General features: G+C 40.8%; 1 protein-coding gene across 4 annotated transcripts in view; it reads left to right on the forward strand.

Annotated features, from left to right (window-relative positions):
- Positions 1-2,866: 2,866 nt before the first annotated feature.
- The window catches only part of EMB1441 (zinc knuckle (CCHC-type) family protein), a 29,924-nt gene continuing 18,820 nt past the window's right edge, over positions 2,867-13,970 (forward strand). Inside the window, exons 1-5 of one of the 4 annotated variants that reach the window (XM_088959620.1) lie at positions 2,867-3,315; positions 5,997-6,159; positions 6,412-6,524; positions 6,619-6,715; positions 6,824-6,948. In XM_088959620.1, coding sequence (XP_088815746.1) covers positions 6,055-6,159; positions 6,412-6,524; positions 6,619-6,715; positions 6,824-6,948 — 440 coding nt within the window. In that variant the 5' untranslated portion in view covers positions 2,867-3,315; positions 5,997-6,054. Of the gene's footprint in view, positions 3,316-5,996; positions 6,160-6,411; positions 6,525-6,618; positions 6,716-6,823; positions 6,949-13,970 lie in introns of those variants that run through there. The other 3 variants (XM_088959619.1, XM_088959622.1, XM_088959621.1) reach the window with 3 other exon arrangements.

Genomic DNA, 13,970 nt, shown 5'->3' on the forward strand with positions numbered 1-13,970 from the left:
AGTTTCCTGTAGGAATGAAATGTTGGATTTCTAAAATATTTTGGGAAATTGATTATGTTTAATAGTTTAACCATGAATGGAAGAATCTTGTCAAGTTTGGACATAAGGTAAAGTATAATTTATTACTTAACATATACACATACAAATATACAAATATAGTATATGTACAACTAGATTCTATATATTGGACACCATAAAGATTTGAAAAATCAAAACGAGTCATCTTAGATCTGTGCAACATATACATCTTTGTGATGCTAAAGAAAAAATTTACATCTTCATGATATTTGTGATGGTGCGTGATTTGAATGCTCCTAGTTGGATGACAGTTTGAATGTCAATCACTGAGCGGAATAGTCAAACTACAAGGAAGATGGATCGGAGAACCCGGGGTGGTTAACCTGACGAGGTCGCTTCGATGCTTAAGTTAGTACTCTTGTAGTGATCGCGAGCTAGAAATCAGAAAGTACGAGAGCTAGAATACACTTAATCGTGCGTGCCTTGTGTCATTAGGGTTGGTGCCTTTCTATTGGTTGGGTTACTGTAGATCTTGTGGGACGTTCTCGGGATCCTCGCATCGAGTCATAGAGGTTCATTACTAGGAGGTGGGAATCCCACTAACGGATGTGGATGATGGTTTCCTTCCGATTCGCATGGGATGCAGTGTGACCCCAAGAGTTTCGAAGATAGTTTCCAAGCTCTTGGATGCCTGCCACGTGTTGCCTTGACAAGCCTTGTTATCCAAGATCTCGAGCTACAGTACTTCCGAGGTGGTCGGGATGTCCAGAATGACCTGACCTGCTAAGGCGGCAAAGGGTGATGACCTGAATTGCCGAGCAAGTTGGGCACCCGATTGAGGTGTCAAAAACGCTGAGTCATGTCTCTAGTCAACGGATCGTATCCATGTGTCTGCCACTTACGATGTCAGGCCAAATTACCCATCATCAATTGCCCCCCTGACTCCCTGTGCTAGGGGTCTTGACTCAGCGCGGGGAGTTCATGGCAAGCTTAGGCGAATTTGGTCCAATTTCTTTATGGTCTGATGTCTTGCCCGACGATCAGACCACAATGACCCTCATGGTTCGATCAAAGAAAAACCAGGTCATGTATTGGGGACATGCGGATGTCACGCGGGTTATAAACTTTGCAGATGCCAAAATGTGCGCTCAACCAAATTCGGCCTTGGCAGGCGTGCAACCAGTTTTTATGAGAGCCGTTGGATCGTAGCTATAAATAGAGGGGCCTCGAGGGCCCATCTTCTTCGCCATATATCATGTATTCAAGTGTTTGGGGTCGCGCTTCTATCTCCAGGTTGGTGCCAGCTGCCCTTGTGTCCGAGCTCGCCCGTTCCCTTCTTCAGTTTTTTAGGTGAGTTCATCTTGTCCTTACATCCATTTCTGCTCAGCTTTCCTTTTTGTTTAGTTCAGCATGTCTAGTGTCAGCACTGTTAGTCTCTTCAACTTAGGTGATGAATCTTCCGGAGCCGAGGTGGGGACCTCGGCACAGGCTAAAGAGTCAGGTCCTGCCAAGGTGAGCACTTTGGTGCGTGATTTTGACTCCAATCCGTCTGGGGTGGATGCACCTCGACAAGAGCATGAGGTATCTGGGAAGGCAACCTCTACCTCGCGTTGCTCTCAGGGGCCGGATAGCTTCGGTCATGATGGTTGACTGGCTCCTGGCACTAGCGGCTCATTATAAGTTCCCCAACAACCTTGTATACAACATCCCCTTAGGAAGATACCCTTTGAAGCATAATTAGGACGAAATTGTGGTGTATGAGAAGCAGTTTGTGGCCGGGCTGCGTTTTCCACTTCACCATTTTCTCATTGAGGTCATTAAATTATTCAACATCACCATAGATCAGTTCCACCCCAACACAATCCGCTCCATTGTATGTACCATCTCTTTCTTTCATAGCTATGGTAGGCCCTTAACCCTTGACATTTTTAGTTCAATCTATTCTATCAAGAACTCTACCTGTACCCCCAAGGATGATAGGCGTAGCTATTACATGTCTCCTTTGCCCGGATATAAGGTCTTACATGGCTTCCCTAATAAAGTCCCGGATTGGAAGAGGCGATACTTCATGGTTTACAATACTGCGGGGTGGCCATTCTCGACTCACTAGAGACCGGCTATCCAAGACCCCGACATCAAGTTAGACAAGGAGATAAAGGCGGAAATTCACTCCTGGGCACAACTCAATCTGCAACTAGAGGACTTCTTGTTCGATGAGAAGCTTATAAAAGTCAGTCTGAGTCCTCCTGGTAGGTTACCACCTCAGTGCACACACTTGCTTTTGTGAATCCATTTCGCCTGTTCCGATGATTCTAACTTAGCTTTTCTGTAGGGATCATGGAAGACATTCTATCGAGCAGACTCTTCGGGAGCATGAAGAGAGGGAAGAAGAGGAAGGTTGCCTAAAAAGCCTATGCACAGGAGACCGCTTCCTAGGCCTTTACCCAGCCCACTGCTGAGACCATTCCTTCTAAGAACCCCCAGTTATGGTTGAAAGGGACCAAGGGACGGCTTCCCCGCCTCGTGTACCCGAGGAGGCACCAGCGCCTGAGCTCCGGGCCACTCGAGGAGCCAACTCTTTAGGAGAGGGCTCTGAAGTGGATCCAAGCATCATGAACCCTAAGCTGAATCTCATCAAGAGCAAGGAGGCGGTTTTCGCCAAAGAAGTCGCTCGATTCTCGGAGCTAGTGGTTGGTCAGCCTGGGCACAAGGTGGCGAGTCACTTCATGTTGGTACGTGTCCACTCATTTGCACAGCGGGTCAATAGGAGGGTTGGGTCGGACCTTCTGTTTCGGGTCGAGTGATCCATTAGTTTCCTTCTAAAGTTTTTCTTTCTTCTCTGTTCGAAACATTCTTCTTCTCCTCTCTGCTTAGGGTTTGCTCAAATCGTCAAAACAAGCTTCAACATCGTCGGTGACGAGCTTCTACCGCTGTTTCTCACTGCCATCTTTCGCCGCCACCAATATTGCCTCTGATTGGAGCTCCACATCCCTGATTGTTGCCACCAATCTCGCCAAAGCCATGGCGCTGTTTCTTGCCGCTGCTCGAAACTAAGGGACGAAATAAAGGCCGTACCAAATAAAGGCTGGTCTGGAACTTAGTTCGTCTTTCCAAATAAAGGCTGAATATTATATTCCTCCCAACTCCCAAGTCATCAATTCCGTTTTCAGTCTTCTTCCTCCTGCATATATTGGTCTTCAATCAAGGCCGAATATTATTTCCTACTCTTCCAGTTGTCAAGGCTGAATATTATATCCCATCCGTTTGCATCCATTCTGGAACGTCACAGTAAGAAAGGTTAGGAACAAATTTTTTTTTTTTTTTTTGAACTTTATATCTATGGCATTCTCAATAAAATTTTATGTGGAAATGTGTTTTTTCTCTTCACTTTGGAAAGGTGAAGTATTGGTATTGTATTGGTTTACTATTAAGATCAGAAGTACATCAACCCATGTACAATGAGGACCTGTACAACGGGAATAAACAGAACAAAAAAAGTCAACTATAAAAGTGTCCAGCTTTCAAAAAAAGAGATGAACTGGACACCATGAAATATATTTTGTACACCCAGCCGAGAACAAAGCAAACCTATAAGAAAATTTATGGCTTCCTCTAAGGCAGAATATTGTTGTCAAAAATACGATTATTCCTTTCCTTCCACAATGTCCAGATGAGAGCAGCTGGGAAGGTATTCCAAAGAAATTTGCCCCTTCTATTCAAACCTATTATAGACCAATACTGCAGCAGCTGGAGTAATGATTCCTGCAAGCAGTAATGAATCCCAAAACAGGATAAGGCCATGTTCCATGGCTGCTGAGAGAAGCTACAATGCATGAAAAGATGGTTTGAGGATTCTGGGGCTTCATTGCAGAAGGAGCAAAGAGGATTAGGAAGAGGCAGACTTCAAGGCTTCATGATGCTTTTTCTTCACTATAAGGTTTTCTCAATTAAGATTTACCTTTTAATTATTTTCGACGCGAACAAACAAAAGATATGAGATGAAGTGCAGAAATAGAAAATTCACTGTTATACCATATTGCAAGGCTTTGATTTGCAGCCAGGTGGAGGGGTCTAACATAAGGGGAGCTTGTGGCAATCCTATTCCTTCAAGGGAGGAAGTCCTTGTGGTTAGATCAATTGGACAACATTCTCATGTTTGATCATTTAAAGAAAAGAAGATTTCAAATGGAAAGTGTATGTTGCATGTGTAGAGAGAATAGAAGATATCAGGCACCTTTTTTCACTTGTTACAGTAAGACTTCACTTCTGTGGGGATTCCTCTTTTCATTACCTAGGGTGCAACTGTTGCTTCAACCTACAATGTAGTCCCAACGGAAATTTTCTGATTGTTCATTCAATGAAGCAGAAAGGCAAAAGTTTTATGACTTGCAAGTTGCACCGAATTTGCTATTTGTTGGGGGATTTGGAAGGAAATAGATAAACATTTTCAACGGCTGGAAATGTGGTATTTTTCTTCTTGGGTCCTTTGGGAGTGGGAGACTCTACTATGGTGGAATTATTAGCTGACCTGCAAGGTGTTCAATTTGCAACTCAACTAGTGGTGGAACAGCTAATAGTTGATGGGGACTCCAAGATAGTAATAAGCTGTCTGCAATACCCAGAGTCCGTAGTTTGGTGTTTGATGAATGAAGTTAAGAAGTTTAAGACGCTGACAAGGAATGTGTTAAGAATACAATAGGCAGGGATATCAGGAAATGCTATGGCGGATTGTCTAGGGGCAGCAACTTTCGTATTGGGCGCAACTCTAACTTGTTTTTGTTTTCTTCTTTAGTGGGAGAGGTAATAGCTTGCACCTCTCCAAGGGTTGCTTGTATAAGCTAATCTTTTCATCGAATAAGAGAACTTACTTATTTATCAAAAAAAAAAACATTTTCAAAGGAAAAAAAGAAATATAGGGGAGATCTGTGCTGAAATAGGGATGCGATAGTGGACTGGCTGTTAGTATTTTAGGAATTTTCAGATGTGTCCCAAGTATTCTTTTGGGTTGAACTTAGTCTACTCGTGGGTTGGATTGAGTTGGTTCTTTTTGTTTTTATGTATTAGCTGGTTTATGGTAATGGTGTTTCTCCTGCATACGATGAGTTTTTGCGTCATTTCAGTTTGTAGGTTATTGTTGTTGGGTGATACCTCATTCACCCTGTCAATCTCTGTAAAGTTTTGTTTTTGCTTCTCAGAGGATTAGTTACTATTTTGTTCTTTTTTGCTTTGGATTTAATCTTTTTTTTTGAGATCTACACAAACAAGAAAGCTTAAATTTATAAAAAAAAAACAAGAAAGCTAAAATTAGAGGGGCAAGGTGAAAGGGGGCAAAGACTGGGTTTTTAGGTGGATAGATAATAAGCTTTCACTATTCCTGTGTATTGTATGAAGCTACATTAGCTGAAAAGTCATATAAACTCAAGGCTCATCTATTTGTCAATGTGTCCATGGTCTATAGGGCCAAAAGAATAACATATGGGACATCACTCAACCTACACTTATGAACTAGGGCCACAAATGGCATTATATACTGACAGTATTCTTAATTTAGGACATTTTAAGTCCAATTTTGAGTTTTGTTTTCAGGACCTATTATAGGATGGGTGAAGCAGCCAAATTGAATACCTTATTGCTTTCTTTTTCATTGCTGAATGCAGTAGTTATATGATACAATACTTAAGGACATGGTAACAATTGCATCCCCACAAATTACATATGTCAAAGTTTGCCATTGTTCAGCATGGGCTGTCTGCTAGTCTATAATTTACCAAAAGTAAAGGTGACACCTATGTGACCATCACGATGACGGTATTAGGATCCTGTAAAAGTTTACACTTTGTTATAGGAGCTCTTGGATTGCAAGCTTCCCTTTTTCTTGTATTGCTATTCTAATTTATATTGGGAATGTTTTCACTTTCACCTTTTTCTTGTAACAAGCCCCAGCTTCTTTATATTGGTACATTGTTTCCTCTTTGCAGAAGCTCAGGAAAAGGAAATATAAAATCAGAGAACTGTGAAAAGACGAATAAAATAAATATGGTGAAGGTTCGCATGAACACGGCAGATGTGGCCGCAGAGGTCAAGTGCTTGCGAAGGTTAATTGGCATGAGATGTGCCAACATCTATGATCTCTCTCCAAAGGTACTTCTAAAGTTCTATTTCCAAATTTTCTAATGCAAAAATAGAAGCCTTAGTTTCCATATAATTCCTGATCTTTGGTTGTTATTCTCATTGTATGTAATAGTAATACTTTAGTTCTGAATAATTTCTTTTTGATCACTCATATTTGATTTCGTTATCTGAGATTGGCTGTTGACTACCCAGTAACACTTAATCGGGGAGGGTATGTTGAAATTTAGAAATTCATTCTCACAATGATAGAAATGTTTTCAGACATATATTTTCAAGCTTATGAAGAGTAGCGGAGTCACAGAATCTGGGGAGAGTGAGAAGGTCTTGTTGTTAATGGAAAGTGGTGTGCGGTTGCATACTACTGCATATGTTAGGTATGGTCAATAAGGAAATTTTCAATTTTCTTCTAATTGTTTTATTAGGATAAATTTAGCTGTGTAATTGATCTTTGTTCCTTTTTATTGCTAGGGACAAGAGTACTACTCCTTCTGGGTTTACTCTGAAATTAAGGAAGCACATACGCACAAGAAGGCTAGAAGATGTGCGGCAGCTTGGATATGATCGTGTATAGCCCATAAGATTTCTTTTATTATTACAACCTTGTTTCACTTTATGCTGTTAGATGAAGTTTTCATTGCCCCCTTATTTGTAATGTTTTACATTTGTGCTTCAGATTATCCTCTTTCAATTTGGACTAGGTGCTAGTGCCAACTATGTTATATTGGAGCTCTATGCCCAAGGAAACATTCTGCTAATGGATTCTGAATTTGTGGTGATGACTCTTCTCCGTTCTCACAGGTTTGTGATTCAAAAACTTCAATATATTATTAGCAAGATAGTATTTCTATTTTTGCACTTACAATTCTTTTTTTTTGAGCAAAAGGTAAGGTATGCTTGTATTAATGAAAAGGTCCTTTGTACAATCAGAAGCTGTACAAAAAGCCAGAAGGACCTCAAAAGGTCATCCTCAAAAAGTTACAGTCAAAAGTAACCTCTTTAAAGTCAAGCTTTAAGTGAATAGCAGACTAGCCATACTGCCCACAAAATTGCTAAGGGAATAGCAGACTAGCATCTCTGTCCTTTCTTTGTCATCCCTTGGATCTGCCACGCCTCCAGGCAAGCTTTAAGTGAGGCTGTCATACACCAACTTAACCTCAAACTTTAAGAAGTGGTTCCAGAATCCAGATTTTTGTAACAAACTTGCAGTGTAAAAACAGATTGCTTATTGATTCTGTAAACACACTGCAGTGGCTACACCTCAGATCATTACAATTAAAACCTTTCTTCACCAACATCTCTTTAGTGAGACACTTCTCTAAAGCTGCCACCCAAAGAACTTGACTTTGGAGTGATGTGGACCGGAAGACAAGTTACATGCAGTACCTCAAGTATACAACAATAAGCACAAGAAATACCAAGCTGAAAACAACAAAATAAGTTGGATTTTTAGGGTTTCAGACCTGAACCTGAAGTAAAACTCTTCCTGGAACAGTTCCGCTACAGTAACAATGGCAGCAAGTTGGCCTCCCGCGCAGACACGCAGCAATGGAGGGATTGGAAGGTGCCAAAATGGGTCGACTCCTCAAAACCCAAGCTCCCAATGCTTGAAAACCCTAGCTGGGGCTGAGCTACAGCTCAAACAAGAGAGAAAGAACTAAAAAAAGACCCCTACAGAAACAGCCCCCTTCTCTCTTATGACTCATTGGCTTGCTGGACAAGCTAGTTAAAAATATTTATACATAAGCCCCTAGAAAGTTTCCCTCTCACCAACAACTCCTTAAGAACAAAACTAACTTCAAATGAACGCCTAAAAGATAACTTTTGTTACAAAATACCAAAAAGACCAAAACCCAACAGAAATGCACCCAACTGCTCCTGCCCAAAAAATTCTGACTTATAAAATGACGAAAATACCCCAGGTCCCAAACTATCAACAAAGCTACCCAAAAACACCAATTTGGGATCCTACTACAAGAATGCAAAACAGAATACATACACACATTTTTTCTTTTTCTTTGCCTCATCATTCCTGTCGGATTAAAAAGAGCTCGACCCCGTGCGAGCAGCAATTTTAGCAGCCTTGCACATGTTTCCATTTAGCTTCATAAACTCCTCTTCACTAATCCAAGAGTTCTCAATTGATGGTTTCCCTTTCCACTTGACCAAGAGCCTAAAATAGGCCCCATTTTGAGTGTTGGTGTTTCGGACATCTTCTACACCCTCTACTTATTCAAACTCATTAGAACTACTAGCCCTTTGTGCTTATCCTCGCCCATCCTTTGTTGCTGGTTCTAGATCCCCATGGTAATCAAAGAGGTCTGTTACATTAAAAATGGGTGAAATGGACAAATCAGCTGGTAGCTCAATTTAATATGCATTGTCACCAAACCGTCTCAGCACTTGACACAGACCAATCTTTTTTTGCTTCAACTTATGGTAGGTCCAAACGGGAAACCTCTCAGGCTGCAAATAAACCATGACTAAATCGCCCTCATGAAACTCTTTCATCCAACGATTCTTATCCTTAGCTTCTTTATACCTTTGGTTGCTTTCTTTTAACTTCTGCTGTACATTCTCTTGAATCTCTTGAATGGATTCATTTAAAACTTCGGTATCATCATTCACTCGCCGCAACTCTGTTGTAGGAGCTAGATCAACAACACTTTTAGGTGATCGACCGTACACAACCTCAAAAGGAGTCTTCCCTATAGATCTATTAACTGAATCGTTGAAGGCAAATTCAGCTTGTGGTAGGATAAGATCCCATTGCTTTAAGTGGTCTCCAACTAGGCTCCTCAACAAGTTGCCTAAGCTTTGGTTAACCACTTCAGTTTGTTTATCTATTTGTGGGTGAAATGTATTGCTATATTATAGGGTAGTACCCATACGCTTCCATAAAGTTCTCCAAAAGTGGCTAAGGAATCTTGTGTCACGATCTGATGTGATAGATCTTGGCAATCCATGCAACCGAACAACTTCTTTGAAAAACAAGTTAGCTACATGAGAAGCATCAGAAGTCTTTTGGCAACCAATAAAGTGGGTCATTTTAGAGAAACGATCAATCACAACAAAGATAGAGTCATTACCCCTAGCTGTCCTTTGCAACCCCAACACAAAATCGATAGTAATATCAGTCCATGGTGCTTCTGGTATGGGTAAGGGAAGATACAAACCTGTATTTTGATGCTGCCCCTTAGATGTTTGGCAACTACATCTATCAACATAATATTACACATCATTTTGTAGCCTTGGCCAAAAGTACCTTTTGGAGACCATTTCAAGTGTCTTCTTGCGACCGAAATGTCCCTTGCAATGCAAATCAGTCCATGGTGCTTTTGGTATGGGTAAGGGAAGATACAAACTTGTATTTTGATGCTGCCCCTTAGATGTTTGGCAGTTACATCTATCAACATAATATTACACATCCTTTTGTAGCCTTGGCCAAAAATACCTTTTGGAGACCATTTCAAGTGTCTTCTTGTGATCGAAATGTCCCTTGCAATGCAAATCAGCAAGGAGTAATGCCCTCAAGGATCTTGATGGAATGCATAACCTATTACCCATGAATAAATAACTATCGTTCCACACAAACTTGGCTCGAATATCCTTGTCACCTACTGTATAGCTTCTACAAATAGGGCCAAAATAATGGTCATCTTGGTATTGGTCTTTGATGGAGTTGAATCCCACAACATTAGTAGACATTGTTGACACCAAGTGAACTCTCCTACTAAGAGCATCAGCTACCCGGTTTTGTTGTCCAGCCTTATGCTTCAAAACAAAATTATATTCTTGTAGAAAGTCAACCCATTTAGCATGTCTTCCCTTTATCTTCTGTTGGGAGTTAAGATGTTTCAATGCTTCATGGTCTAAATACAACACAAACTCCCGTTGGATAAGATAATGCCTCCAAAACTTCAACGCTTGCACAATGGCATAAAACTCAACATCATAAGTGGAATACCTCCTTCTAGCATCATTGAGTTTCTCACTAAAGTAAGTAACTGGACGGCCTTCTTGGCTAAGGACAGCTCCAATCCCAACATGGGATGCATCACATTCAACTTCAAAGAGCTTGTTAAAATCAGGTAAAGCCAATATCGGAGCCTTTGTCATCCTCATCTTTAGCTCTTGGAAGCTTTTTTCAGTTGCGAGAGTCCAAGTAAACTCACCTCCTTTCAAGCATTCAATAATGGGTGCCACAATAGTGCTGAAATTCGTTATAAACCGACGATAAAAAGTTGCTAGCCCATGAAAACTACGAATTTCAGTCATGGTCTTTAGTGTTGGCCACTCTTGAATAGCTTGAACTTTTTCTTGATCCACTTCAATCCCTTTGGTTGAAACAACATACCCCAAAAACACCAATCGATCTGTCATAAAACTACACTTCTTCAAATTTACATATAGCTGATTTTGTCTCAAGACTTTTTGGATTGCTCTCAAGTGTCCTAAGTGGCTGTCATGATCTTTTCTGTATATGAGTATGCCATTAAATTAAACTACCACAAACTTCCCCATGAACAGCCTTAAAACTTGGCTCATGAACCTCATAAAGGTGCTAGGAGCATTAGACAACCCAAATGGCATAATTAGCCATTCATAAAACCTTCCTTAGTCTTGAATGCAGTCTTCCACTCATCCCCCTCCTGGATACGAAGTTGATGGTATCCACTCTTTAGATCTATCTTTGAAAAGACTTGTGAACCAGCCAATGTGTCTAACATGTCATCAAGGCGGGGTATGGGAAACCTGTATTTAACTGTAATCTTGTTAATGGCACGACTGTCAACACACATACGCCAACTACCATCTTTCTTTGGTGTGAGCAAAGCTGGTATAGCACATGGGCTTAAGCGCTCATGGATCAGCCTCTTTTTCAACAGCTCCGTTACTTGTCTTTGGAGCTACTCATGCTCCTTAGGGCTCATTCTATAGTGGGGTAGGTTAGGCAATGCTGCTCTCGGCATTAAATCTATATGATGTTGTACACTTCTTGGGGGAGGAAGGCCATCGGGTAGTTCTTCAGGCATCACATCAGCATACTCATGAAGTAGCTTCTTCACCAACTTTGGAACAAGTCTTTCTTTGCTAACTTCTTTTGTAACCAACACGTAAACAACATCCAAATTCCCATCTTCTTGAGCCAATTTATTTGAGGTGAAGAGAGTAGTGGTTGGCTTTGTTTCCTTCTTTGGAAATTAATAAAATTGCATTGGTTTAAGAGTTATCTTCTTATTGTCTTTCACAAAGCTGTATGTGTTCTTATCCCCATAATGAATGGTCTTATGATCATATTGCCATGGACGACCCAAGAGGATATGACATGCATCCATTGGGACAACATCACACCATATTGATTCTTCAAATGTATTACTAAAAGAAAAATTAACTAGGCATTTAGAAGAAACTCTTACCTCATTTCCTTTGTTGAACCACATATGGTCGGGGGCGTTGAACAATCTTGAGCTGTAATTTATCCACAATTTCTTGAGAAACAAGATTCTCACTACTCTCACTGTCAATAATCAGGTTACACAATTTCCCACCAGTTGTACAACATGTTCTAAAGATATTCTTTCTCAACCAGTCCCCTGGTAGTGGTTCTTGAGGTGCAACCATAGAGTGTCGTATCACTAGAGCTTTGCCCTCAATATCCCCGTCCAAGTTTTCTTCCTTTAAAGCATTTGCTTCAGTAGTTTTAGTCACTTGCTCATCCTCAACATGGCCTATGTCACCTTGTTGTTCATCAGTGACTTCATCAACCAAATGTGTTTGCCCTTCAATCATTCTCTTAGGACATTCATTTGAACGATGTCCCAACTCCATACACCTGAAACATCTAATAGTAGGCTGCCTTGACTACTCTTTGTTGCATTTGAAGTCCCTTGGATTGTAGGTCGTGTTTGGTTGATCACACGACCCCTACCAGCCCCAACACTTCGACCTACTGATGAAGATGTACCTTGTACAACACTTAGCCTCCGCCCTGAGCTTTGACTCAGTTGAGCTTCAACCTTTAGAGCTAGCTGATATGCATCCTTTACCTTATACGGGTAATGTAGGTTGATTTGATCTTGTTTTGGCAACCTCAAACCATTGATATATCTACTAACTTTTTGCTGTTTAGTTTCTGACATATTACTCTGAAGAGTTAATCTATTAAACTCTTTTGTGTACTCCTTCACACTCTTTTTTTATTGCCTTAAATTCTGCACCCTTTGGTAAAGAGTTTGCTCATAGTCTGGTGGTAAAAATTGGGACTTCAGCTTCTCTTTCATTCTTCCCCAGGAACTAACATTTCTTTTCCCCTTCCTTTTGTCCCTTTGGTAATTTTTCCACCAATCTAAGGCTGTTCCATGCATCTTTGTTGTTACAAGCTTCACTTTTCTTTCTTCATTCATTTTTTTTTTCCAATCAAAATAATTTTCAATGCTGTCCAACCAGTCTAGAAACTCTTCAGGTTCCAACTCACCATCAAACTCAGAAATATGAAGTTGAACACCATGACCTTGATTGGATTGTAAAGCTTGCACTATTCGGTCTTCCCACCGCTGGTTGTTATTCCTTCCATGCTGATCACTTTCAAGTTGCTCAATGTCTTCACTTGATTCTTTACTAATAATGTTAGTGAGTTGTTCATCAACTCTAGGAGCTTGCCTTCTTCTTCCTAGCCTCAATTCATTTGCTACGTCACCATCCCTAGCAGCATTTTAAGCTATAAGTTGAGCAGGATGTTCAATCTGTTCTTGCAGTCCTCTTATAGCCTATTGGAAAACTTCTACAGTGACATGTTGTGGTCTTCTACCACCCCTACCACGACCACCCTTTGCAGCTATGATAATATAGAAAAACACAAGAAGGGGATGAACTTTGAAGCAAACCCAAGGAAAGAACTTGCTCTGATACCACTTGATGTGGACAGAAAGACAAGTTACATGCAGTACCTCAAGTATACAGCAATAAGCACAAGAAATACCAAACTGAAAACAACAAAATAAGTTGGATTTTTAGGGTTTCAGACCTGAACCTGAAGCAGAACTCCTCCTGGAACAGTTCCGCTACAGTAGCAATGGCAGCAAGCTGGCCTCCCGTCGGACGCTCAGCGATGGAGGGATTGGAAGTTGCCAAAATGGGTCGACTCCTCAAAACCCAAGCTCCCAATGCTTGAAGACCCTAGCTGGGCTGAGCTACAGCTCAAACAAGAGAGAAAGAACTAAAAAAAGACCCTTACAGAAACAACCCCTTTCTCTTTTATAAAATTCACTGGCTTGCTGGACAAGCTAGTTAAAAATATTTACACATAAGCCCCTAGAAAGTTTCACTGGCTTGCTGGACTAACTTCAAATGAACCCCTAAAAGATAACTTTTGTTACAAAAAGTCCCAAGAGACCAAAACCCAACTGAAATGCACCCAACTGCCCCTGCCTAAAAAACTGACTTATAAAATGACGAAAATACCCCTGATCCCAAACTATCAACAATGCAACCCATAAACAACAATTTGGAATCCTACTACAAGAATGCCAAACAGAATACATACACACATTTTTTCTTTTTTTTTTTCTTTTTTTTTCTTCTCTTTTTTTGCCTCATCATGGAGGGTGCCACAGTCTCCTAAATAGCCCAGCCAGGAAGGAGAGCTTCAGACCCTCCCACTATGGAGTTGTAGAAGGATTTAACTGAAAACTCACCGCTTCTGTTCCATCTCCACCCTAAGGAATCCTCCGATTGCAGATTCAACACCTGAGACTGAAGCGAAGCTAGGAGATTTTTTTTTGATCAATGGCGAAGCTAGGAGATTTCCAACCTGCTGAATC

The sequence above is a fragment of the Nelumbo lutea genome, chromosome 8 (assembly GCF_056320005.1).
Source record: "Nelumbo lutea isolate HS-2025 chromosome 8, American lotus-T2T, whole genome shotgun sequence".
NCBI lineage: Eukaryota > Viridiplantae > Streptophyta > Magnoliopsida > Proteales > Nelumbonaceae > Nelumbo > Nelumbo lutea.